The sequence below is a fragment of the Thermobia domestica genome, chromosome 5 (genome assembly GCF_964235325.1).
Source record: "Thermobia domestica chromosome 5, izTheDome1.hap1.1, whole genome shotgun sequence".
In the NCBI taxonomy this organism is placed as follows: Eukaryota; Metazoa; Arthropoda; class Insecta; order Zygentoma; family Lepismatidae; genus Thermobia; species Thermobia domestica.
In genome coordinates, this window is record NC_137458.1 from 18,268,845 (window position 1) to 18,281,986 (window position 13,142).

The 13,142-nt window shown below is 35.8% G+C and overlaps 1 protein-coding gene across 3 annotated transcripts in view; it reads right to left on the reverse strand.

Moving 5' to 3' along the window:
* The window catches only part of LOC145685759 (uncharacterized), a 115,855-nt gene that overhangs the window by 81,284 nt on the left and 21,429 nt on the right, over positions 1–13,142 (reverse strand). For 2 of the 3 annotated variants that reach the window (XM_081758265.1, XM_081758267.1), the window contains exon 2: positions 3,162–3,322. In XM_081758265.1, coding sequence (XP_081614391.1) covers positions 3,162–3,294 — 133 coding nt within the window. In that variant the 5' untranslated portion in view covers positions 3,295–3,322. Of the gene's footprint in view, positions 1–3,161; positions 3,323–5,502; positions 5,670–13,142 lie in introns of all 3 variants that reach the window. The other variant, XM_081758266.1, reaches the window with a different exon arrangement.

Genomic DNA, 13,142 nt, shown 5'->3' on the forward strand with positions numbered 1-13,142 from the left:
TTTAACGGAAAATTCTGAGTTCTGGACTACAGCATTTAGACATCCTGTGAGAGGGGATACACATCAATTTACACACATATACTCTCTCTTTATGGTCTATGGAACCCGGAGGTTCCATGCCGGTTCACAAAATCTCTCCACTGACTTCTATCTTTAACCAGCTATTTGTGATATACATTATACTGTCTGTGATAAATTCTTCGTTCTTTTGTTAAATTTTTTTGAGCATTGTTGACCTTCCCCAACCACTACTCATATTCACCCCCACAATTTGTCCTTAATCCCCTCACTTTAATCAAGAATCATACGGAAAGTCGGAAAGGAGAAGACGAGATGGAAGAAGAAGAGGAATACCGTGTTCCAAAAAGAGATTAGAATAAAGACGTATTAAGATGCTCTCAAGTTTGAAAGAACTGCAACAATTTGCCTTACGAAAAAATGACTCTGATTTACTTAGTGCAATTTCTCAGGCTAAAGTGTGTGCGGAAAGTAGAGCAGCCAAGCAGCAATGCATACAGAAAAAATACTGTTTGACTACTGGAAAAAATAAAGAAAGCATGTGCTTAGCATATTTTGTATTAATTTTAAACTTTTTGTGTATTAATTCGTAGAAAAAAGAAATACTGAAGAAATACTGTAATTGAAAAAGGTACGTAGAACATTTTCACAGTATGTCCATTATAAGCATGTATTTTAAAAAAAGACAATGTCTACCTCCATTAAGCGGAAACCTGACTTTAACGGAAATTTTTGCGAGTCCCGCTCGATTCCGCTAAAGACAGGTTTCACTGAATATATATATACATATATATATATATAGTATGCAATAAATATATATTTTTATTATATATATTCTCTTAGGAAATAAACCATACCCAAGATAGACAAAAACAAAAATTCTTTACTGGATACCACAGGTGACAAGTACGGACCTACCCAGCATCTTAACACAAGATGATGTGACGAAATTAGGTAGCACTATGAATATCTTGGAAGCGAATTATCAGAGATAGAAAGTTGTCAAAAAGTATTGGAAAGACCTTAATCCAGCAATGGATCGACAATGTTGGTAATAGCATGTATGCGTTTCAAATATAAATAACCCTCACCACTAGACTCATGTGATCCCAGTTCTCATTCTTGATATCTGAGCATTTGGGATTAAGAAATAAACGCTTATATCTTGTTCTGAGAAATCATATGTTTAACCGTGTAGCTTTAAGAATTTCTAAAACGAAATATATTTAAACTAAAATTTATTGTTCTGGGTATAACGAGGTAAATTTTACTGTTATTCTGGGTATAACAAGCGGTTCTGCGAACTCGAAATATTTTAACAACCGGTTCTAGCGAACCGGCTGAATAGCACCATTGCCCAAGGGTAAAATACTTCTTGTAATTTTTTTCAGGATAAATGAGTTACGCTATATTGTCAGATTATTAATAAAATAATTATTTACGAAATATGAGCAAAATAGTGTTAATAGTTTTTAGAAAAAATCATCCGAAAATACAACCACCAGACCTTTTTCTTTTTTTAAAAAAAGGACAAGGGAGTTACGTCGAATTGCCAGGTTATTAATGATATATGAACAAAAGTGCTGTCTTTTTTTTTCTTTCTGAAAATCGTCGAAAAAAATAATAACCCCAAGAGTAACGTACACTCCAAATTTTCCCCAAAGAAATAACATATGCCACAGTATAGAGCTATTAATGAAATATTGATTGATTGATTTTTTGAGTTTAACGTCCCGTTCAGCAGCGACGTTATATGGGACGTGGACCTACTGATTAACGTGGAATCCGAACCACATGAGCTCCCGCCGGGAATCGAACCCGGGTCTCCCATGCCAAAGACGCGTACGCTAACCGCTTAGCCACGAAGAAGTTCATGAAATATTGATGTATGCACTATAAACAAAATCGTTTCAGGTTAGGATAGTTCTCTTTGGAACTACTTTCGTCAGAAACCATGATTTTTTTTCTCGTGTATTTTGCAATCTATGGATCAAAATTAAATTGCAGTCATTTTCATCAAATAAATTAAAGTTTGTAACATTGCTATTTAGACATTATTTTCAGTTATCTTATACATGACATAATGGTATTTGAAAATAATAGTAATAAAAAAATACATACGGTGTAGGCAATATTGCATTACTTCCAGCATTGACGATAATGCTTTTGCATTGTCTCTACAGTATGTACCATGTTACGAAAATTTCTTATAGATTGCTTACATACAATTGAAGATATTTGAATTGATCTTAAAATTATATCATCGTCTGGCTTCAAGTCTCTCAAACCTTTGTTGTGCCATAACTTCATTATTTATGCCTATTAGCAACTTAAGAATATGTTACATTCCCCGATGGGCTATCTAATTATGTTATCAAATTATTCCAAACCCACTTTCCAGTTGAGAAGCATTCCTGGTCAGTATAACTTATACACTCAACTTGTTACTAAAGATAGTTACATGTAGACTACCTACCTACCTACCTACCTAACTAACTCTATGATCTATGGAATCTGAAGGTTCTATGTCGCGTTCACAAAAGCTCTCCACTGACTTCTATTCTTAGCCAACTGGATCCAGTTTCTACTTTGTATTTCTATTTCTGCGAGATCCATCTTAATATTGTATTCCCATCTGCGCCTAGGTCTTCCTAATGGTCGCTTTCCGATTAGACTTCCACTTAAGACTTTGAAAGCGTTCCTACTTTCTTCCATCCTGACTACATGACCTGCCCACCTCAGCCTCCTAGACTTGATGACCCTAACAATGTTTGGTAAACCGTACGAATTATATAGTTCCTCTTTATGAAGTTTCTGCCATTCCCCTTTCCCGTTCCTCTTGGAATATTCGCCTCAGGAGCTTGTTCTCAAATACTTTCAGTCTACGTTCTCCCCTCAGAGTAAGCGACCATGTTTCGCAACCATACAGAACAACAGGCATGATTATGATTTTATATATTTTAAGTTTCAAATTCATCGACAGAATTCGCGACGACAAGATATTTTGAACTGAATAATAACACGAATTCCCTGCTTTTAGTGGACATTTAATTTCTTCGTGAATATGTTTTTGGTCTGTTAATATTGATCCTACATATTTAACAGTAGTTACATGTAGACACAAATTAAAAGTGTGAACTTACCTAATCGTAACATAACCTCGTAACTTACGAGAAGATCTGCATAATCCAACATTTCTGATTCTGACATACTCTCCCACTCGTCTGTCGTAAAATACTGCTTCAATTTTTTTAAGGTCTTTTGAATCGTAGCCATTTCTATGCTTGCCTAGACTCTATATCGACTGAAAAAAAAAAAAAAAAGTTACGAAAAATTACGATATATTAGTGGCATTGTTAGCCTATTCAAACTGGTTTAAGCACTTTCCGATTGCAAAAGAAAGTGATTAGAATAATTTTTGGATTACCCACAAAGTCAACATGTATAAAGGTTTTCATAGAAGCAAAAGTTTTTTAACACTTCCCAGGTTATACACTTATAAATCTATTCTTTTTACTGTAAAAAAACTGAAGTCTTTTTACCTTCAACAAAAATGTTCATAGTCATAATACAAGGAACAGTAGTGACATATTTCTGATGCATTAAAAATATGCTAATATAAGCAAAACCATGTGTATGAATTGTGTTAAATTGTATAACAAACTTTATATGTACTGTACTTGAAGAATATGACTAATATTGCCGTTTTCCGTAAGAAGTTATTTAAAATACTTGCTGTAAAATGCTATTATACTATTAAGGAATATTTAAGTGATTCATTAAATGAAGAGGTGATAACAGATACTTACTCTTCAATATATGCCAGGTGTGGTAAAAACGGTTACCTAATCACGATGTAAGTGATCATGTTTACATACTTCATATTTCTTATTCTATGGTGTATTTAGAAAGTGCATAGGTATAATATTATGTATACCTACTGCTACTTGATAATATTGTATGTATTTTATTGACAATTGTAATGCTTACATGAGAATATCTTGTGTTTTGTAAGCTAATGAAACAGGCAAATAAATGAAATGAACTATTTATTCCATCCTATTTCAACTACCTCATTACTGCTATGCTCAATACTATTGTGAATAAAACTCCAATTGACTAAAGCAGTATTTAAAAGTATATATATCTGTTACAGTTTCGGCTATGTAACATAGCCTTCCTCAGACACATTATAGGAGAAATATCAAATTTTGACAACTTAAATAAATCTGAATGCAAGACACGCCCATCTTCTTTTTACAAAACGTAAACTTTTAATTGGTTCTAAAAAGTACATTTTTAATTAGGTGCTGTCACTTTCTTCTTGCACGCCTGTTTTTAACCTTTTATACCCGTTATAAAATTTTTAATTGGTTAAGAATTAAACTATTAATTAGGTGTTTGTCACTTACACTTTCTGTTCACTACTATTCACCTGCTTTTATCCATTACCACATTTGATTAACATAGCTTAGTTCTTATGATATATATTAAAAGAACACCTCACATAATAAACATTCTTCAAACCCAAAATAGATATAAACAATACAGCTTCAATATACCTGAAAATAACACCTCACATAATAAACATTCTTCAAACCCAAAATAGATATAAACAATACAGCTTCAATATATCTTAAAATAACACCTCACATAATAAACATTCTTCAAACCTAAAAATAGATATAAACAATACAGCTTCAATATATCTTAAAATAACACACTGCATACATGAATATTCTATAATTCCAAATAGTTGATATGTACAGTCCGCAGAAAAAAAAAAACCTGCAACATGAGCATGTAATTTTATTGTGAAACGACGAAGTCTTTTGCTCCAAAATAAGTGTGCAGGGGAGGACGCCGAGATTTCTTCTGGCGTGATTCGTGCCACTTAGACGTTATGTTGGTTCCCTGGCTGTTAGGCGTAGTTTCACAATAAACTTACATGCTCATGTTGCATTTTTTTTTTTTGCTGCGGACTGTACAACATAACTTCAATATATCAAAAAAAAAAAAAAAATCACATAATAAATATTGGGTCATTTCACGTCAAGGGGACTACGGGTCGCAGCTCAATCACTTCCAAAATTAATGAAATTTGGAGGGAAGGTTCTATATTGTCTTTGATAGTTATGTACCAAAGGTCAGTTGAATATCTGCTTTTGTTGCACTGATATGGGCTTTCAAAGACGGGTTACTCGTGATTGGTCCGCGTACGAAGGTACAAAGATGCTAAGGCTGCTCAGAGTTTTTGAAAGTTGAAGTAAACATAAAGACCAGGATTTTTGCACACTTGGACGGCCTTTGACGCTGATTCAAAATATGTTACTAATTAGTTTGTTTAAGTATACCTTAGTATAAATACAACTCTTAAAAACTGAGAAAAAAAAAAGTCTGCGCAACTCACGGAGCCCACATTGAACACCAGAACTACGTTATGAATCCACAAATTCAATCAAAACTTGGAGGCATGATTCCTACCTATGATGTTGATGTATGGATTAAATTCAGTTTGCAATTGTCCAGCTAGATCCAAAGACATGCACTTGTAAAGTTCGCCAAAATCTCGTAGATACAAATTTTTGGGTATCTTCTGGGGCCATTATCTTAACTGGGTACCCTCTCCAATCTCATTTCTCTTGCCACTGCTGGAAAGAGCATGCTTCAAGCTTTAGAAGCCATATAGCTAAATCTTAAATTAAACTATTTGGTCTAGGAATTAATTCGTGCGGTTGGTACGCACACATTGAAGCTGTAATACAAACACAAAATACATAAATACCTTAAGAAAAATATTGTCCATCGCTAGCCACCACTTTCGCCCATCTGTCAGGCAATGTACGGATTCCGTGGCGAAAGAAGTCCTCATCCTTGGAAGCGATCCAGTCAGAGACCCATGTTTCGATATCTTCTGAAGAAGTAAACCGCTGTCCAATCAAATCGTTGTTCATGCAATCGAACAAGTAGTAGTCCGAAGGAGCAACGTCTGGTGAATACGGCGGGTGGGATAAAACTTCCCATCCGACATTTTCTAAATAGGTTTTGACCGGTTTTGCGACATGTGGGCGAGCGTTATCATGTTGAACAATAAGTTTATCATGTCTGTTCTCCCATTCTGGTCGTGTTCTGGCCAGAGCTTGCTTCAAACGCATTAATTGTCGTCAATAACGTTCTCCATTCATAGTTTCACCCGGTTGCAGCAGCTCATAGTACACCACACCTTTCATATCCCACCATATGCACAGCATAACCTTTGCACAGTGAATATCTCGTTTTGGTTGTGATGGACCTGGTTCACCTGGTTTCACCCAGGCCTTTTTTCGTTTAGGGTTCTCGTAATGGATCCACTTCTCATCACCCGTAATAATTCGATGCAGAAACCCCTTTCTGCTCTGTCGTTGAAGCAGCAATTCGCAAATGGTTTTTCGTCTTTCAACGTCTCTGTCTTTCAATTCATGTGGAACCCAATGTGACATCTTTTGAATCATTCCCATGGCTTTCAAGCGTTTGGAGACTGTTGTTTGATCAACGCCTAATGCTGCTGCAAGTTGTTCCTGCGTTTGACACGAATCCTGCTCGAGCAATGCTGTCAATTCTTCGTCTTGAAATTTTTTTGGCTGTCCAGCTCGCTCTTGGTCTGCCAAGCCGAAATCACCACTTCTAAACCGTGCAAACCACTTCTGACACGTTCGCTCAGCTAGAGCATGGTCACCATACACTTCCACCAAAATACGATGACTTTCAGTCGCACTTTTCTGCATGTTAAAGTAATGCAGCACGACACCCCGCAAAAACACTTTATAAGGCACAAATTGCGCCATGTTCACTTAACTACAAACTGGTGTTGTTGACGCTTTAATCCACTGCCCTATACTACGAACGATACGCGATGACAGGGGTTTGCAACACATGTGTGGATACACGGAACTGTGGGACGCTCCGTTCGTTGCGCCATCTCTTGTCCACCCGCACGAATTAATTCCTAGACCAAATATATAGCTTCTATGAATAATTATAATAAGTTTCAAAAAGTATTACTTGTGATCTTCGGTGAAAATTTGTGAAAGTGAGGTTTATATGTTCATTGAGTGAAGGAGGAGGTAAGATAATTGAAAATTATTTACATTATACTGAACATGCATACCGACAAATATGTATACCAATTTAAAACAAAAACGTAACATTAAAATGAACAGAAACATACGTAGTGCATTTGCAAAACGTACAATATACTGAAAATCAGTCCCATTTTCGTATAAATAGGGCTGCAATTCCGTCTTGGACAGATTCTGTTTCGTGATTGGACAACATGGTGATTGGAACGAAGGGATCGGTGTCAAATATAAAAATAGAAGAGGAGAAAATAGAACAGATGACTAGTTTTTGATACCTGGGTACTATTATTAGTAGTGATATGAAATGTGAACGTGAAATAAAAGCAAGGATAGGAATGGCGAAAGGAGCCTTTAGGAGGAAGAAAGTACTATTTTGTAGGATCTTGAATAAAGAGTTGAGAAAAAGACTTATAAAATGTTTCGTGTGAAATATTGTACTGTGTGGATCAGAAACATGGACATTACGCAGAAACGATGAGAAACGACTGAAAGCTTTCGAAATGTGGGTGTGGAGAAGAATGGAAAGAATTAGTTGAGTCGAGCTGGAAACGAATGAGAGAGCGTTAAAAATGGTAGGGGAGAAAAGAACAATGTTCGATATTATCAAGGAGAGGAAGAGAAACTGGTTGGGACATTGACTAAGAAGGAACGGTATCATGAGAGACGGTTTAGAGGGTATGGTCGCGGGAAAGAGAGGGAGAGGACAAAGGAGACTACAATTAATGGACGATATCAAAACAGAAAAATTGTAAGTGAAGACGAAGAGGTTAGCGGAAGACCGTGGAGCATAGAAGCTTCTCGATTGCAACAAGTGATATGTCAATAATGGCAGAATACCTATGATGATGATGACTTCTGATAATGTTGATGGTGCATCTAAAGTCATAAATATGTGTTACTCAGAAATTAACATGTATCTTGAACAATTAGCCAATGAAAGTAACGAGCAGGACCATGGGACATATGATGCTGACAAGGGCATCTTGTTGTTCATATGAAACTTCATATGTATTTCCCAGTAACCAAACATCATCATATATACATGCAACATCTGTCCATATTGTAAACTTGCGATTGAAATGGCTGAAATTTTGACATTTACTTCAAAGACACTAACTACGCCTGCAGCAGTATCATTGAATACTCTGCTTACTCTGATCTTATTGAAACTAATGGACTTAAATTGGTGATTTTCTCTTGTTCCAGCAATTGTGTGCCACTTGGCAAATCTTCCTTGATCAGCCTAAATGTGTGTAATGTCATCCTGTGTTACACTTAAAAAAAAAAAAAAAAAAAAAAAAAAGTAAAGGTAGAATTTAAACAAATCATGTGCAATCAATATTTAGTCATCTGAGGGACTCTGTTAACTAGCACGAGCTGCTAGCATTTTCGCTGTTCCGCTAATGCGTCACAAGATTTTCCATGGCTTATTTCGAAGAAATTTCTTTCAGTAGTGATGCCAAAGCCTTCTTCATGACCAAGCGCTGACTCTCTTTTCTTGAGGTCGCTAGTGTTGCTTTGTTTATACCGTAGAACAGGTACTTCTACAGAGTTGCCAATGGCTTAAAGCGCTAGAAAACTAAGTGTGCTAGAGACAAAACCAGAAAGTAATCGAGAGGGACAGGCAGTGTCAATAGCAGATAATACATGTTGTTAGTACTCTGTATCTTATCTTTCTTAAAAGATCGGCATACGAACAACAGAAAGAATATTATTTCAGAAATAATAAAAATTTGTGCTTTCTTCTAATATTAAACAAGACGGCATGATCATTTGTAAATAATGCATTATTATTATTATTATTATTATTATTATTATTATTATTATTATTATTATTATTATTATTATTATTACTTAATAGTTGTGATGCATTTGTTGTGTCAGTGGCGTTGCAAGCGGTGATCCAGGGCCTCTCGCTTTAAGACCAACGAGCCTAAATATAATTTGACATTGACTTTTATTAAGACCCATCGATTCAATAATTAAGAATGCAAATACAAATTATGAATTCGGATTTATTCACATAAAACATTACAGAATGGTGGCTTGAAACAAATTTATTATCTATTCTTGTAATATTAGGCCACTAACATAGGAGCTTACTTTAACATTGCAATAATGAAACCAAACAAATCTTTCATTTGTTTAGCACTAATAACATCGTTGAGATTGACTGATTTCGAAAATCTATTATTATTATTAGCTACTTGAAAAAAAAAAAAAAAAAACGAGACGTTACAAACTTTTCTTGCCCAGGGATCCTCGAACATCTCTCGCCGAGGGCATCGTAAGAATTTACTACACCGCTAGCTGTATGTTGACAATAAATCAGAATTAATTTCTTTATAATAACTAGCGTTCGAAACATGCTTCTGTCTAACGCAAGTGTAATGTTATACTGCAGTGTATAATTTTTGTAAAGTTCTCCTACAATTTTCAACATTGAAGCAAATGAGAATGCCGACTGATTTGTTTTTTCTTTCTGTTTTGTCGGAAACAAAGGATATATCTGCGAGATAAGACATGAAGCAGAGGTTAAAAGGAATGTTCAGGTGGTGAGGTCAATGCATGCACCCCGCAGATTTCGGTGAACTAGGAACACTTGACAACTCCTTGTCATACTTTTCGTGGGAACATTCGAAATTCCAGTACGATCAATCGAAAAATGCATATGCCAGGACTTTAAATATTTTTTCAGATGGTGGATTGCCTAAAGCAAATCTTAATTTATTTCCTGTAACGTAATGAGAAGAAGTAAAAGAATTTAGCGTTCTGGTTTCAAAATCGCTGAAATCCTGGGTTCAAATCCTAGGATCGTCTATTTTTAGTACGAACTGTTGTTCCGCGAACCAGAAATTATATGCCAATGTTATTGAGAAAAAATCTAATTGTCCATCAATTACCAGTCACCCGACTAAAGGTTTCAAATCCCCTCTAAACACAGTATTAAATAATATTGCACAACATTATTAAATTAATAATGTACTGAATAGTATTTCAAAATTCTCGTACATTTTACACAACATTCGACCAAACAAAAATGCGTTTATGGTACGTATTTTACTTGGGACGCAGATTATTGCAACATATTCTGTAGTTGGTAACCCTGCTGCCAACGGATGTTTTGCTGTTAGTTCCACTTGTGGCCACGACCCGCTCACCGCTCTGTTAACCTGTACAAGTTAATGAAATTCTTATTCTGAGCAGCCGATTCATTACCAAGGTACATAATAAATATTTTGAATTATCCCTATCTTTGTCTTCAAATAATCAAACGCATTAGGAAAGCATGAGCGGTGATGGTATTTTGAATTATCCCTATCTTTGTCTTCAGATAATCAAACGCATTAGGAAAGCATGAGCGGTGATGGTATTTTGAATTATCCCTATCTTTGTCTTCAGATAATCAAACGCATTAGGAAAGCATGAGCGGTGATGGTATTTTGAATTATCCCTATCTTTGTCTTCAGATAATCAAACGCATTAGGAAAGCATGAACGGTGATGGTATTTTGAATTATCCCTATCTTTGTCTTCAGATAATCAAACGCATTAGGAAAGCATGAACGGTGATGGTATTTTGAATTATCCCTATCTTTGTCTTCAGATAATCAAACGCATTAGGAAAGCATGAGCGGTGATGGTATTTTGAATTATCCCTATCTTTGTCTTCAGATAATCAAACGCATTAGGAAAGCATGAACGGTGATGGTATTTTGAATTATCCCTATCTTTGTCTTCAGATAATCAAACGCATTAGGAAAGCATGAACGGTGATGGTATTTTGAATTATCCCTATCTTTGTCTTCAGATAATCAAACGCATTAGGAAAGCATGAACGGTGATGGTATTTTGAATTATCCCTATCTTTGTCTTCAGATAATCAAACGCATTAGGAAAGCATGAGCGGTGATGGTATTTTGAATTATCCCTATCTTTGTCTTCAGATAATCAAACGCATTAGGAAAGCATGAGCGGTGATGGTATTTTGAATTATCCCTATCTTTGTCTTCAGATAATCAAACGCATTAGGAAAGCATGAGCGGTGATGGTATTTTGAATTATCCCTATCTTTGTCTTCAGATAATCAAACGCATTAGGAAAGCATGAACGGTGATGGTATCATGGCGGAGGCAGTCACTGATCACAAAAGTTAATATTCTGAAATTCGTTTCCACCAAACATAGACGACAAAGGGATGCAATATGGCAATGAAATCATTGGACAGATCTTGCACAACAAATAAGTTCTCAGCAGGCCCGTATTTATATATTGTGCGCCCCTGTGCTCTAAATAATTTGCCGCCTCCTGCCCCCTCGAAAACCATCTATATTAGAGTTTACAGATTTTGGGGTCGCTGAGATGAATAGTGACAGTTTTAATTCAACTTTCAGGTCATACTCCACTCCCCAGGGAGGGGCAAGATTTTAAAAGTAATCGAAAACGACATATATTAGTGTTGAATTCACATTCGAGGCCGCCGAGTTTAATAATATCAGTTTTCATGATTTCAAGTTCAATCTCCCCCCTTGAGATGGGGGTGGGAGAGAATGATTTTCTAAAACTAGTCAGATAAGCCAGCTGATTAGTAAGTACAGTAATTAGAGCAAATTAAACACATGAACATACTTTCTCGCGCTTGTGTGGGACTCTGCGGTTTGCTAGTTTTAATATTGCTTTATTGTGAATTAAAAAAAAAATCCAAAATGTTGCCGCCCCCTAAATTCTGCCACCCTGTGCTCGAGCACAGAATAGCACTTACCTAAATACGGGCCTGGTTCTCAGTATAATCCATTAACATGATCACTTCATTATCTGCAAGAATAACTTTAGCTGATTCTGAGGAATACGAAAGTGCCAGTTAAATAAGCATTTTTTAATAATGCGTATTTGATATTGCTCTTGCTGCATTGTAATGATAATGGAAGCAGTGTGCCTTTCTGCACTCACACGAGGAAATAATACATCAGGAGGGGAAAAAACGTTCTTTACGACAAGCCGGAAAATGGGAAGGTAGTAGAGCGGTGTGCGGTGAAGTCACCAAAGCAACAATAAATTTGAATCTGAAATCACTCATGCTTTTGCGTTGTATTTCGTAGAATTTTATCTATCTATTACTCTGAGTAATTTACAGTCCTCACAGACATGTATGTGTAATGCTGATTTTAAGAATTGAAACCTTTTTCTGGTTGTTACACTTTTCGTCCAAGTCTTACGTTCAACTTTGTGCATGGGTGGACTGGGTTAACTTTGCCGGGGAGAGGAGGATGAGGACAAACGCTCTCACCCAAGGGAACGTTAGGCTCGAAAAGGTTGAGAATCATTAGTCTAGATCACAGTCGTTGAAAATACTATTTATTGCTTCACCTTTGTATCAGCCTATCAGAGCACTATTTTGCCACTAATTTCTACCAATAATACAATTACAATGGCATGAAGAACTTGGAGTATTTCTTTTAAAAATCAAATAAGTTATATTCGTTTCTTACGATATTTGTTTTCCAAATTATCAAGTTATTATCTTCTGGAATAGTCCTAAGATGAGAGGATCGACAATGGTTTTACCATAGCAGTTGAAGAAAATAGCACAGTCTATTGAAATAATTAAAAAATGTATGTATATATAACGGATACAAGGTTAGAAGTATTTCATTTACACACAGACAAAGTAAGTGTTCAACACTGAAGTCCTAAAATTTACGAAGTCTGTGGGGTGTTCTATCAGCCAGTGAAATTAGTGTTTACAACAGTCAAACAGTGAATTGAGGACCAACCATATTAACCCTTTTAAATTCTGGCTTTTTAAGGTAAATTATAGACTTCCAGTTAAGCAGCTACAGCATCATCTCTATTTATCCTAGGATTGTGGTTCGTACCTCATTCTCTTCAGAATAAAACAGCCTTTCAAACGGTATCATTCATATTTTCCTATCGTGTCCACGAGGCGGGAAATTTTGAGAGAAATCGGGATTTTTTCTGAAAAAAAAAAATATATAAATTTTGAGCC